This window comes from Chlamydotis macqueenii, chromosome 5 (genome assembly GCF_036417535.1).
Source record: "Chlamydotis macqueenii isolate bChlMac1 chromosome 5, bChlMac1.mat, whole genome shotgun sequence".
Taxonomy (NCBI): domain Eukaryota; kingdom Metazoa; phylum Chordata; class Aves; order Otidiformes; family Otididae; genus Chlamydotis; species Chlamydotis macqueenii.
The window spans coordinates 63,660,428-63,673,855 of NC_141560.1; the positions used below are offsets into that span (position 1 = coordinate 63,660,428).

Here is a 13,428-nt window from a genome sequence, read left to right on the forward strand (position 1 = left end):
AAACACACCCTTCTTTGGAAGAAAACCTTTATGCTTTAAAACCAAGGAAAAATGGCCCCCCAAATGCATTTCTTAACAACGGAGACAGAGTTCAACTCTCATATTTCTGCTACATGGAATATTCCACCAAGGATTTGCAGAAAAAATAAAGAAGTGGGCATTCTAAAACAAAAAGTAGCCCCTAGATCTGAGGAGTTACACACACTGATGCAAATTGTTTAGTTTATTTTGGCTAATAGTGAAGAATGCTTACCTATCCTGAGATAAACTGACTTCACACAAACCTTGTAAGCCTCGTATCTGAATGTTCTGGACAGCAGTGCCCATAAGGGGCAACATACATCCTCAGCATACCCTTTTGTAGGCCATAAAGAATTAATTAAAATAGGAGGCCACAATCCATACTTATTTATCAAGAAAAGAACAGTCCCTCTAGTTGGACTAAATTCCCTCAATATATTTCCTTAATGAATAAGTATTTCAAAGAGAACAACACTTACCTCGTCTTTACATGTTAGATATATGTGATATTTGTAATGATGGAGTGAGTGATACAAAGAATACAACTGTATTTTTTCTGGATCTACTGTAAACTCCTGCAAAAAGAGCAGTTATTTTAGGTAAATTTGTGTTATTTTCTGAGGCAGAGATAACAGATATTTTCCTCTGAAAATAATTTTCTTTTTCCCCCAACAATTCAGAAATGGAGTACTTCATTCAAAGAACTGCTTTGACATATTTTGGTATTACATGACAGTTATCTATCTCCACTTTCCCTAATACATTATTTTATCAAAACTAGGTTTAAGAATGCTTTCAATCCTCCTCAATGCACTCCAAGTCTAAAACGGGCAAGATACTCCCTTCTCAAGAACTACTGCAAGAATTACCAAAGCTTAACTATTTTCCTACCAGAGTGACAGGTATAATTGCAAAAAAGCATATAGTTTGTGTTTCAGAAGAGCTGATCTATACTCATCTAACACTACTGTTACTTTGATAAGAAATATGAGCATGGCCCATATTTACAAGTCATTTTCCTCTCCTATGAGGACAGGCTGAGAGAGTTGGGGCTGTTCAGCCTGGAGAAGAGGAGGCTCCGGGGAGACCTGATAGCGGCCTCCCAGTACCTCAAGGGGGCCTACAAGAAAGATGGGGAGAAACTCTTCAGCAGGGCCTGTTATGATAGGACGAGGGGTAATGCTTTTAAAATAGAGGGAGGTAGATTCAGACTGGACACAGGGAAAAAGTTTTTTACACTGAGGGTGGTGGAACACTGGAACAGGTTGCCCAGAGAGGTGGTAGATGCCCCATCCCTGGCAACGTTCAAGGCCAGATTGGACGGGGCTCTGAGCAACCTGATCTGGTTGGAGATGTCCCTGCTCCTTGCAGGAGGGTTGGACTAGTTGGCCTTTAAAGGTCCCTTCCAACCCAAACTTTTCTATGATTTATGATTTGTCTAGTTACTATTGACTGCTGGGAGGTAAGCCTGTGTAAGCCAGTACCTGGCAAAATCCAGTTATGGTGTTCCCTAGGAATACTATGGAAATAAACAATGTGTACATTTCCAGCTTTACCACATTATTTTTAAAAACTTTAAAAAAAATTTAAGCTACACAGCTTCATTCTGTCATTGGAAATGAGGAAAGGAGCAATATAGAACTAAAATTTTAAGTGCTATCTGATCTTAGTTTTTACTGTATTATCACTAACTTTACATTTCTGGTCTAGAAGCCACTGTATCATTTACTTTATAGAGATTTTGCAGCAAGTTTAAGAAGCTGTTATCATTACCAACTACATAACTGTTTCACTACAACTGCAACATTGAAGGCAACACATTGCTGCTTCAGCAACAGTCCAGAAGGCCGACTGCTACGCAGAAACGGGGTCTGAAGTTCAGTCCTTACTCTGTTGATGACAGAAGCAGAATGGGCTCTAGCCGGACTCTGTTGTTTGGCATGCTACAAGAGGTGAGAAACACAGCAAAAGCAGAGCTCATCTCTCCCTTACCATCCAACTACACCAATCGACTGCTGCCTGCATGAGGGAAGCAGCACACTACTACCTCATCTTGCTGCGATCTTGAGTAGTCGCTACAGAAGACTTCTTGTACAAATATACAGGATTGGAGTATTTGAGTCTAAACATACAATTTAAACAGGGGAATAATTCTAAAACTGTTTATTATATTTCATCTCCCTACTGGAATATAACTATGTTTCACAGATGAGTTAAAACAATGACTTAATATACTGCTTTAAATGCTCTTTAACATTCCCTTGTTACAGAAAAAGCACCTCACTCAGATTTGATATTTTGACAAATCTACCAAAAAACCTAATCTTGAAGCAGTATTGCATATAAACACAGTTAATACATTAGAAGTCAGATGGTGGCAGCAATAAACCCTCTGAACACTCACCTGTGCTAATTTAGTGGCTGATTTAGAAGCCCTTAGTGTTTTCTTGTTGTATGCTTTCCCATTCATTTTTATTTTAGACACAGACGTTCCTCCACTTTTTGTCTTAGAATCCCGAGTGATCACTGTTAATTCAGGAAAGTTTTCCAAAGCATTCTTTAAACAGAGTATATAAAGAAAAAGGATTATGAAAAATTCAAGTACAGCCAGCCATTCAGACTGCTGAAAAATTGGCCATTTTTCTTTGAAAAGTTAAGAGTACAGGCTATTATAAAACAATTTATTCTTCCACAAAGACCCAATAAAAGGTCTTTATCAGATCAAGCAACCTTACACAGTTTGAAAAGCATGATCATCCATTCTTGACTACTATAAATTTTCAAGATGAGTAGATCTTTTTATAGAATCTCAGATTATCATCTGTGATTCCTTCATTAGAAAGGGTAAAAAAAGGCTCCACTAGCCAATTTTTACCTTTTAAAATGCTTTCCATTCCATTTCTACCCAAGAATCACTAAGGGCAAGTTACTTGGAGATGCCTAAGTACTTAATGCCTAGTCAGGGACAGGAAGTCTGCCAATTGTAGCAGGGATTGCCTAAATATCTTCATAGACAGATTCTGTCCCAGCTTTTGCAAAATACAAACTAATTGCATCTTATCATATCTGTAAGGTAGAAAACCTTATGCTCAGTTAAGTACACGGCTGGTTCAAAAAAACCACAAGTTTTTAATACATAGTACCTCATAGGAGGGAATTGCATTTCTACCAGCTTCAGTTCTACACTATTTGCATGAGTAAATCTGAATACAACTTTGTTGTATAAATACAGCATTATGATAGCAGCTGCTTTTAAATGGTTCTGTTATGCTAGGTAGTCTGTTCCTAAAAAAATATTTTGAGTTAAATGAACAGATATATATTTGTATTGTACTCCAGTATGAGGGGAAAAAATCAGGCATACTGAAAAATGTATCAATGCTGCAGCTTAAGGACCTAATTTGGACTACTGGGTTAAAATATGAAGCTGACTAAGTTTTTGTATTTTCATTTAACAAGTAGTACTAGAATTCAGCAACCTCCCCTGCCTATAATTTCTTAGTGCTTTATACACATTAGCCATTTTTCACTTTACAAAAAAATCCTCTCACTAAAAAGCTGTAACATCTACTGCACAGAGATAGCTGCATCGTGGTAGCAATAACCTTGACTAGCTAACCTGTCCATGTACAATATACGTTGCAATGCTTTCAAAGTGGAAGAGCAGCTTCAACAGGTTTAAATTATTTAGTTTTTCTATCCACTGCAATAGCCTTCCTGAAGCTTGAGTATCAAGGGGCTTTGGCCACTTCTGCCTTCCTCTGGAGAATTCCTATTAACCAAAACAGTTTACATGGCCAGACCACTGACCTAAAACAGACAAATCTGAATTGGAATGAAGAATACTAGTGATTTCCACATCTTTGAGAGCACAAGGCATTAAATGGTGATAATTATTTCCAAATCAGATCATGTTGTCTACTTCAAAGAACTTCAGACATCTGCTCCACAGATATTTCAGATATAATAGCTTTTTCACATAAAAGTTTACTAAGATTTTTAGGCAATACAACCACTTAACCAAAAGCTCTAGAAGGACAGCAAACCGTTTTTCTTTTGGTAAACTTCAGAAGCTTAAAAGAAAAAATGCTTGAAAACAAACCAGAAAGCATGGGGAGTAAAAGCAGAACTTTACCTTTGCAGTATAAACTCCTCCATCACAAAATTTTCTCCAAATGCCACATACAAGCATTCAATTTATAGGATCTCTTTCAAATCCACAGTCACTTCTGTTACAAATTTGCCTTCTGGATTTTAAGTTGTGCCTGCACGGTACGCATTCAATGACTGACTTATAATGTTACTTTAAAAATCCTAGAATTTAAAAGATAATACCTTGAAAGTATGATCCAAGCGTAATTTGGAAAGCAGTCTTTTCCTATTGTCATTCAGCATGCCATCAATTTTTCTCATATGAGGCAAAAGTAGCTCATCTAAAAGACAAAGAAAAACCCCATAGTAGTTGGCTATTAAGAGACACACAGTTAATGAGACTCTTATTCAATCTATACTTCTATCCATTAACATAAAATGTAGAAGTAAAAAATACTGCAACTAGCACATCAACTAATTTCAAACATGAGAAAAAAATCTTTTTGTGGATTAGCCTCCTCAACTGGTCTAGATATTATACAGTTTAATTGCTGACTGCGATCCTGCTCTGTCTCTGTCTTGTCTTTGTTGAAAGGAAAAAATTAAGATAAAGTACAAATCTTAGAGAACATTTCAAAATTTCCTATAGATAATCCTCTTCTGTGCAATACAACTGGCAGTTGTTTGAAGACAAGTATGTGTTTTTGACATTTGCTATTCCACATTACAAGAGATGACCCTGCTGGCATTTATAACAAAAGAAATTGAGGGACGTGGTTACTGAGAAAAGTTATCTGATAAACCACTGTAAATTGCACAACATACATTTGAACATAGGCTCGTGGCCATGAATGAAGATTTACAGCTCAGTATCGAGTTTTTTATTTATAAAGTCAATTTATTTGCTTTTAGTGGGACTACTGACATACTGTATGGGTATGAAACCTTGAGGTAAGTGTGCATTGATGCACAACCAGAGCAAACCAGGAAAGGAGAGTCTAGGAAATAGGGTTCTTTAAATACAGGCAAACAGCATATAGTACAAAACAACAGCCTGCAACTAAATAATATGTGAAATGATTGTTCCTTTGAGATCTTTATACAGGAGAGTTCTGCTCAATTTTGAGAAACAGAACAGTTTTGACCCGTAACCTGGAATGTCTGGAAGTCCAGACATTTTCTCCTCAAACAAAAAGTGGAATACAATTGTCTTTGATCAGAATTTTATGGTTTCAGAGTTCGAAAAGCACGATTTTTAACAGTAGCAAGAATCAGAACTACTAACAGTTTCTTCATAAGAAAGTAAACACACACTTGAAACACTAACTTAAAGTAAATGTTTGCTGAGATTTTAAAAGATAGTAAGAGCAGGAACAAAGAGGTCAGTTCTGACATTCATAGCAGAAGCCTAATCAGACAAAACAGTATTTCCAAATTACTCTGATTATTCAGATAGTGCAAATATATATACACACACAGACGTATAAGTAATTTGCGTAAAGTGTTCTTCAGATGTGGGTGTGTAGCTAAAAGTTTGGTGGGGCTTTTTCTTTTTTTTTTTTTTTAAATACATTTGCCTTACTGATTAATAACCCCAAAATCTAATAAAAATAAACATACTGTACCATTGCTCTTTTCCAAGGCCTGCATTGTGTCTGGATCTAAGGCAATGCTAACAAGCAACTCCATGTAGCTCTTGAAAGTCTCTTTCATAGCTCTTGTGTTCAAAAAGCGAGTAACAAGGGGAGTTGGAGGTACAAGCTCTGAAAATTAATTGGAATATAATTATTTTTTTCCCCCATCAATATCCTGCAAATACTTATTTTTTATAAAACTGAAGTCTTTCTCTCTTAAGACACAAGTGACCTCTACTGGTATCCCAAGAGATTAAACCTCAATACAATCAGAAACAATACTCAAACTACTTACATGCCAAAACCAAGTACAAACACCAAATCCGGTACAAATAGTACAATTTTTTTTTGTAGAAACCATAACAATTACTTGTAACTATCAGCATTTAGATTAACATATTTCAAGGAATTTAAACATTTTTCTATTATTGCAGGTAGAAGTCTAGAGAGAAGGGATAATGAACAACTTAGTCAAGCAAAGTGCCCCAAGTCAGCGCAAGTGCCTCCTAAAACTGCAAAACTCAAAAAATTGTCCAACAAAAATACGTTCAAAAGCACTAATGTCACTTAGGAGCCTGCATACCATCAAAGTCAATCCCACCCAATTGTCCAACTCACAAAAAACACGTAAAACAATTTTTATCAGCAAAAATATGTAGGTGTACTTGTACTTATTCTGAGGGAGCTTTTACTTTTTCATAGACAGCAACTTTAAATGTGTCCATGGAGTAGTCATCAGTACTAGTGAGTACTCTGGAGCTTTTTACAGGCTCCATATCTCTGACACAACTACTTTGCAGTAATTTAGCCAGCAAGGCTGCTAAAATTTCTCAGATATCCACATTTCTATGGGTGACTATCATCACCATTTTACCTCAAATTTTAAATATGGACAGTTGTACATATTAGTGGCTATTTGGGTAAATTTGTTTGGAGAAAAAAAAAAAAGTTATTTTAGAGATACTGCCTTCAGCAGAGGCACTGTTCTAGCACACCAACTCTTAGCTCATCTAAAGAGCTTTGGAAATGCAGTAATACAAAGCATGGGTACCACACAGCTTAACTTCACATATACAGGAAATAAACAAAAAAACCTGCAAAATGCATTGTATATCTGCTACCACAGGTGACCTCTATGAACATAGTACGCTTCAAGAATTCCCTTCTGTTCTGGAGAATTACTGCAAATGTTGTATCTCGACGTTCCAAGACAGCATGAATGTTTTTACAGCACATCTGCTCAGCAGGGTGCATTTGAACAGCTGGCATTTAGAGAAGCAATGAAGCAGTCAAAAAGTCAACCAGTTTTTCTCCTTGGGTTTTGAAAAAACAGCAACAACCGAATTCTGCCCACATCTGCATGCAGACAGACATTGGAGGAATGTTATTTTAGATATGACATGGACTTGCAATAGAAAATTAATGAAGAATCTGATTCTTGAGAAAAATAAAATCAGCTTCTCCTCCTCCTACAATCGTACCCATCTTAGAAAGCAAGTAGTAAAAATATATTTATCTAACTGATAAACTACATTTGAGATAACTTCCACTGCACACATTTGCTCATACACAAATAACAGGTAAAAAACCTTTTAAGAAATCAATTTTATGTGGTACTGTCAGGTTTTTTTTTTCTTTCGTCCCTGAGACTAGTAAAGAAAAATTTGCACATTCAAGCAATGTGTTTTGATAATACGATTTTCAATTAAGTTCTAATGGGCTTAGATGCTAACAATACTATCTCCCTCACCTTCCTCATCACTCTGGGCCTCAGGTGAAGAATCAGACTGAGAAGATGAAAATTCTTCTTTCCACTTTTTCCTTTTCTTTGGTGGTGGTTCAGCCTTTACCTTTGGCTGTTTAGCTTTGGGTTTCACAGAAGGGACTTTTGTTGCTGCTGGTTTTGGTGTTGGTGGATCGAGGGTTTTGTTGATGCTACTACTAGGTTTGCAATGAATAGTCCTGCAATATTATGAACATGATCTTTATGAAAATAATTACCACATAAGTTTTGGCATTATCAAAATAGCTATAGTCTTAGTTAACAAGAACATATTCCCCACAGATTATATATACTACTTTCATTATCTTATGTAACTAGGAATTAGGTCATACACACTATACTACTATCTTTTTTTACATAATGCTTAACAACTATTCTCAACTACCTATGATTAAATAGTATTCCAGTTTTATAACCAGATACATAGGCACAGAAAGTTTAAATTGCCCGATGTTAGTAGAATTTATGAGCTATAAAAGACTGGAGCTAAAATTAAAATTCATTGTTTAATGAAAAAAAAATCAGACTTGACAGACTGGAACAAATACTAGCAATAAGTGAGATTCACTGACAAAGTGAATTTGGGACACTGTATCCATACAAAGATGGGACAGAATATCATCCAGGTAAAAATGTAGGAAATGCAGGATCTTGAGGACTGGAATAAGAAACCAAACAGCTCCTCTCCTTTATCTTCTTCCACCACTCGAAATGGGAAAGTGAACAGGAAACTGAGTATCATAAATATAAAGTTATGTACTTGAGGACTAATAACGTAACGTAGTTTTGAGAACATGGTGGAGAATACAATTCTGGGAAGCACGAGGAAAGATTTTTTTTGTCCAAATGGGAAAGTTCAAATGAGAAAGCAGTGAAATGTACAGTAGAAACATTGTTAGTATCTTCTGGAATATTGCAAATAATTCTAGTCATCTGTCTGAGATGAAGATTTCAAACTGAAGCGGATGGAGACAATAGTTATCAGGATGATTAGAGGAACAGAAAGCCTGGCTTAGATAAGGAAGCTGAAAGATCTTGATTAATCTAGCTTAATGAAACAAAGACAGAGGTGGAATCTGACTGCTCTCCAGAAATACATCATGCAGTAAGAACACCAGGGAAAGACAGAAATAAAAGCCAAAAACAGTATTGAGAGAAGAACATATGGATACAAGCTAATCACAATCATGTTTTGGCTAAAAGACAGGATTGTTTCAGAGCACTGGAGGAACAGGTTCTGGAACAGTCTTCCATACTACCCCCCCCCCCCCCCCCCCCCCCAAAAAAAAAGAGTATCAAAATCCTAGCTAGTTTTAAGTATATCACAATAATTTTATAAAATTGATTACTGGTGGCATTGCTTTCTTTGAAAGCAAACTGGACTTAAAAACCCAGTCACTTCTTGAGTGAAGTGCACTGATCTTTTTACTGCTGTTTACTAACATCTGATAAAGAAACATATCTGCATTAAATTATAATTATTGAAAAGCCAGTGAGAGAGAAAAGCTTCAGATATCATCTGAATTAATGAGGAAATAAGCTAAGCATTAAAGCATGACAGAGTTTCTACTATACAGTATCTGCCATCTTTTCCAAAAGCACTACCAAAGGCCAACACAAAATGCAATAGTAAAACCTTTAGCAAGTGAATGACAGTGAAAACCTTATCAGAAGGAAGGTGACAGAGGAAATCTCGGAGACAGCCAAAGTACCTGTGTGAGAAACACTTATGGCCATAACATTTTCCAGGACCAGTAGTGTATTTACAAGAATAATCAAAACCATACTATGTTTGCCTTGCATTCTTTACACGGCTCTGTGGAGCGACAGATTTATCCTTGTTGGTAGTTTAAAAGCAATATTACTAGAACCATTGATTTTAAGGCACAGATAGAGGTTACATGGGATGACTCAAAGTAATAAGGCTTTTTAGGATGGGGTGAGGGGGTCGGGCAGGTGCAATAAGTAAAACGCCCTCGGTGTGCAAGGGCATACAAAAGAAGGTAAACATCCTTGCTACAGCCAACTTCATCTTTTGTTTTTAAAATAACTTTCCAGGGTTGAGAAGATAGGATGGTACTTCTGGGACAGGATGGTCATTAAAGCAATTCAGAGAAACATACCTAACTTGCAAAGTCCATGAGATGGTAGAAAATAACACAAAAATGTTTAAATCCTTACACTTGCAGGCTTCTATCCTTACGTTGATTAACGGGGAAAAAAAATGACAGAAAGAAATAGCATGTGGAGCCCTAACACCTCTAAAATGAACAATTATTGCAATCCACAGATTCAAGGTAGAGAAGTCTTGATATGGTAGCAATTTATATCCAATTTCTTAAAGCAAAGTACACAGTTCTTCGTTTCCAACTTAAAGCCGCATTGACATAATCTTGAGTTATAAGTATTGTTTAGTAGGAAAATAATACGACAAAATTAAAATCAAACTGAAATAAAATACCTTGCTGACTGTACAGGCTTGCTTCGTGGTTTTTTTGAACACACTCTGACATATTCCTTTTTGTTTGCATTTTCAATGAACTTCACATACACTCGTTTGTATTTTGTTTTTGCATCTCCGAAATATCCAAGATACTAAAAAACCAAAAATTAAGTAAAGTTATTCAGTTTAACAATTAAAAATTTAAATACTAAAGAACAAAAGTCAGTTTAAAAACACTCTGTTTACATACAAAGATGAGGCATCCTATAGCACTTATAATTTAAGATAAATTCTCCAATGGATTTCCACATAATATTTAAAGCAAGAAAGTAAGGCAAGAGGTACTTTGGGCTTAATTTTCTCCTTTTATATAATCCTCCCCAGGTGTTATCCCAAAAGGACTATCTGCCTGGCAAAGGGCTGCCTGTTGAAATTATATCCTCTCTGTATCCTTCCCATTGCAGAAAGCAGTTGGTTCACAAGCCTGCTTCCACTGACTTGGTTGTGAAAACTGGTTCCTTTATGCAGCCTGAAAGATACCAAAGAACCCATGCTGGAAAGCCAAGAATCTGCCCATTAATATATTTAGAGAGAATTTTAGGAGGAAATCAAGAAGCATTTCCCTCCCCATCCACCCCCCCCCTCCCCCCACCCCCTCCCACCCCGGGATGCGTGCTAAGAATGTATGTAAGAATTACATTTTATTTTGTTTCTTAGACTTCCATTAAGGAAATCAGTTCCCATGAGGCTTCATAAGGAATTTTTTAAGACTCACACTGTTAGTAGCAGCAAACTCTCTCTGTCCATCTCGCACTTCAGGAACAAACTTTTGCAATAAAGCCTTCTGTACTTTCCAAATAGCTGGAGGCTCTTTTCCTGTTTGCAAAGCAACCTATACGAACATAAAATTATTTGCTAAAAACGGTGTTTATTTTTCTCACAGAAATATGTTCATGCATATTTTTTGAGCAAGTTACCCCAGGATAAAATGGAAATTATTCATTCAGAATTCCAAATCCCTAGTCATTATGTGCCATTTGCATCGAGACAATATTACGTGAACTACAATTAAGTATAATGCAATCTACAAATTTTACTTTCACAGTGACAAACTTGTGCCAACCAGCTTTGCCTATGGTGTGATGTCATAACTCCTGTATTGTGCAACTGAGCCACAGAACTTTATTTTTTTAAAAACAATATAACATTTTCCCAATCTTTTATTCTTTTGCTTTATGAAATATTTTCTAAAGCAAAAATGCAATAACCGCCAGCTTGCAGGTTCCTAGAGATTCTCTAGTAGAAGCCCAGGTACACTCCAGCATGATGCTTGCACTAATGTGAAAAGCGTAGTTCAGTATGAATTAGTGAATCATAGTTTATACTTTCAGTTCAACTCAACCATAAAAAAAAGAAAAAGAGTTTGAGTTTATTTTCTTCTTCACATAGCCCAAGAAATAAACTTGTTAAAAAACAAATTTGTAACTCTTAGCTCTGATGAGAATTCTCTATAAATCCTACATGCAAACTACTAACTCAAAAACTCTCTTTCTGGAAAACATGTAATCAAGTATTGGTTCTTTTTTCATTACTGTTTAAATAACTAAAGAAATAAACACCACAAAGCTAAAAATTCAAAATATGTCATTACAAAACTTATCAGATTTATAAGTGACACGGGAATATTTTAAAACTGATAACACTTGTCTTGTGACAAAGCTACACAAATTAATTTAAAACTTACGCTCAAGAGGATGAACATATAGACAAGTAATCAAAAGTATTAGAAAATAACAGTAAGAATACTGCTGACTATGACAGCAACAAAAGGAAAGGTAAGCATGCAGAAGAATTTAAAATGCAGAAGCAACCAAAACAAAACAAGAAATCAAAGACAGCAAGGAATATTCCCATAAACTCATGGGAGTGAAGAGTTGTACTGGTTCCTCATGGAAGCTATTTCTTACTGGAATAGCAAACAGAACCTCTTCCAAAAAAAGAAAGAAATGACAACTCCAAGATCTTTGTCAAAAGTCCAAAAGTAATTTCTTCAACATCTTGTACTTAACAGTCTACTACTATCCCAAAAAACCCAAAACAAAAGAATAAAAAATGTAGTCAACAGCCTGTGAAAAATTTATGCTTTTTAATATTAAAAAAGGTAACTGCAAGTTCTAACAGAGGTTACGAGCACACAGACTTACTTTTTTATGTACATAGTATAAAATGGGTCAAATACATACAAAACATATTCATGACCTGCACTAGAAAGACACCTTTAAGGCATCTTGGCATCAGCCAGGGAATATTAGCATAGAAACAGAAAACTAATCTGCAGCCTTTCCCATTTTGGTAGTTTGTTGAGGCTAAACTCATATGCAGGATTTTTCATGGTTTGGGGGGTTTTGTTTGGTTGTGGGGTTTTTTTTTGTTTGGTTTGGTTGGTTTTGTTTTTTTTTTTTTTTTTCCCACAGCAGGTATTCGGTTTACCTTTAGTGCCTCTATATCTTCAATCTTCACTACAAATTCATCACGTTCTCGGTACATGCCCTCTCCTCCGCTGTCCATATTCTCCTCATCAGTACATCCTTCTACTGCAACAGTTGCCTGTATTTTTGCCAATTGGTCTGAAGTCACAGCATCCTGTTGAGCTACTTTTATGGGGTCAGCTGGATTCATTTTCTCCTGTGCATTGACTACAGGAGCAGTTGTCTGTGGAGACTCCTGCTTTATTACAGCAGTAGTGGCAGCGGCTGTAGCAGTAACAACTGCCACTTTCTCAGCTTCTGAAGAAAAAATTCAAATTTTAGTTAAACAAATTATCAAGGATTAGCAATGTAAAATGGGAACCAGATTTATTTTTCTTCTTTTCTGTTACAACACATATTAAAAAGAACTATTCTAGGAAAAATGTTTTCTTCTTTTCTGTTACAACACATATTAAAAAGAACTATTCTAGGAAAAACATCTACTGCAAGAGTTAAAATAGAGCATTATCTTGGCCAACAACTAAACTTTAAACAAAACCAAAATATTGTAGCTAGTATGTCTCTGTTTGTATTACACTGCTGCATCTGTTAGCCTCTAGAAATAACAAATATGAATGCTTTAGAAAACAATTTGATAGTTACAGACAGGATCAACAGGAAATACTGTTGTACTTTGTGTGACTAAGCAAATACAATAGTAAAGGTTACAATACTGAATCTTGTTTCCAATCTGCTGATAAGTAAAGTCTATTTAAATTATTGTTGTTCTCTACGCACCAGAGCCAAAGGAAACTCCTACCTTTCAAAATTATTGTTCCTTCCCATTTCAAAATACTTTATTTAAAAAAGTATTAGCTATAGCATATTCACTAATATCACTTAGTAAACTGGCTTCAAACTTGAGAAGATAATAATTTTACAGTTTTGTTACACTGTTATTTGTTGACTTTTACTCTTGAAAAAAAC

At 35.8% G+C, this 13,428-nt stretch overlaps 1 protein-coding gene across 4 annotated transcripts in view; it reads right to left on the reverse strand.

Annotated features, from left to right (window-relative positions):
• The window catches only part of QSER1 (glutamine and serine rich 1), a 45,527-nt gene that overhangs the window by 4,261 nt on the left and 27,838 nt on the right, over window positions 1–13,428 (reverse strand). For 3 of the 4 annotated variants that reach the window (XM_086748090.1, XM_086748092.1, XM_086748093.1), the window contains 8 exons: window positions 12,464–12,759; window positions 10,749–10,865; window positions 9,992–10,125; window positions 7,498–7,709; window positions 5,739–5,876; window positions 4,357–4,454; window positions 2,426–2,578; window positions 501–596 (listed from right to left, as the gene is read on the reverse strand). In XM_086748090.1, coding sequence (XP_086604216.1) covers window positions 501–596; window positions 2,426–2,578; window positions 4,357–4,454; window positions 5,739–5,876; window positions 7,498–7,709; window positions 9,992–10,125; window positions 10,749–10,865; window positions 12,464–12,759 — 1,244 coding nt within the window. Of the gene's footprint in view, window positions 1–500; window positions 597–2,425; window positions 2,579–4,168; window positions 4,287–4,356; window positions 4,455–5,738; window positions 5,877–7,497; window positions 7,710–9,991; window positions 10,126–10,748; window positions 10,866–12,463; window positions 12,760–13,428 lie in introns of those variants that run through there. The other variant, XM_086748091.1, reaches the window with a different exon arrangement.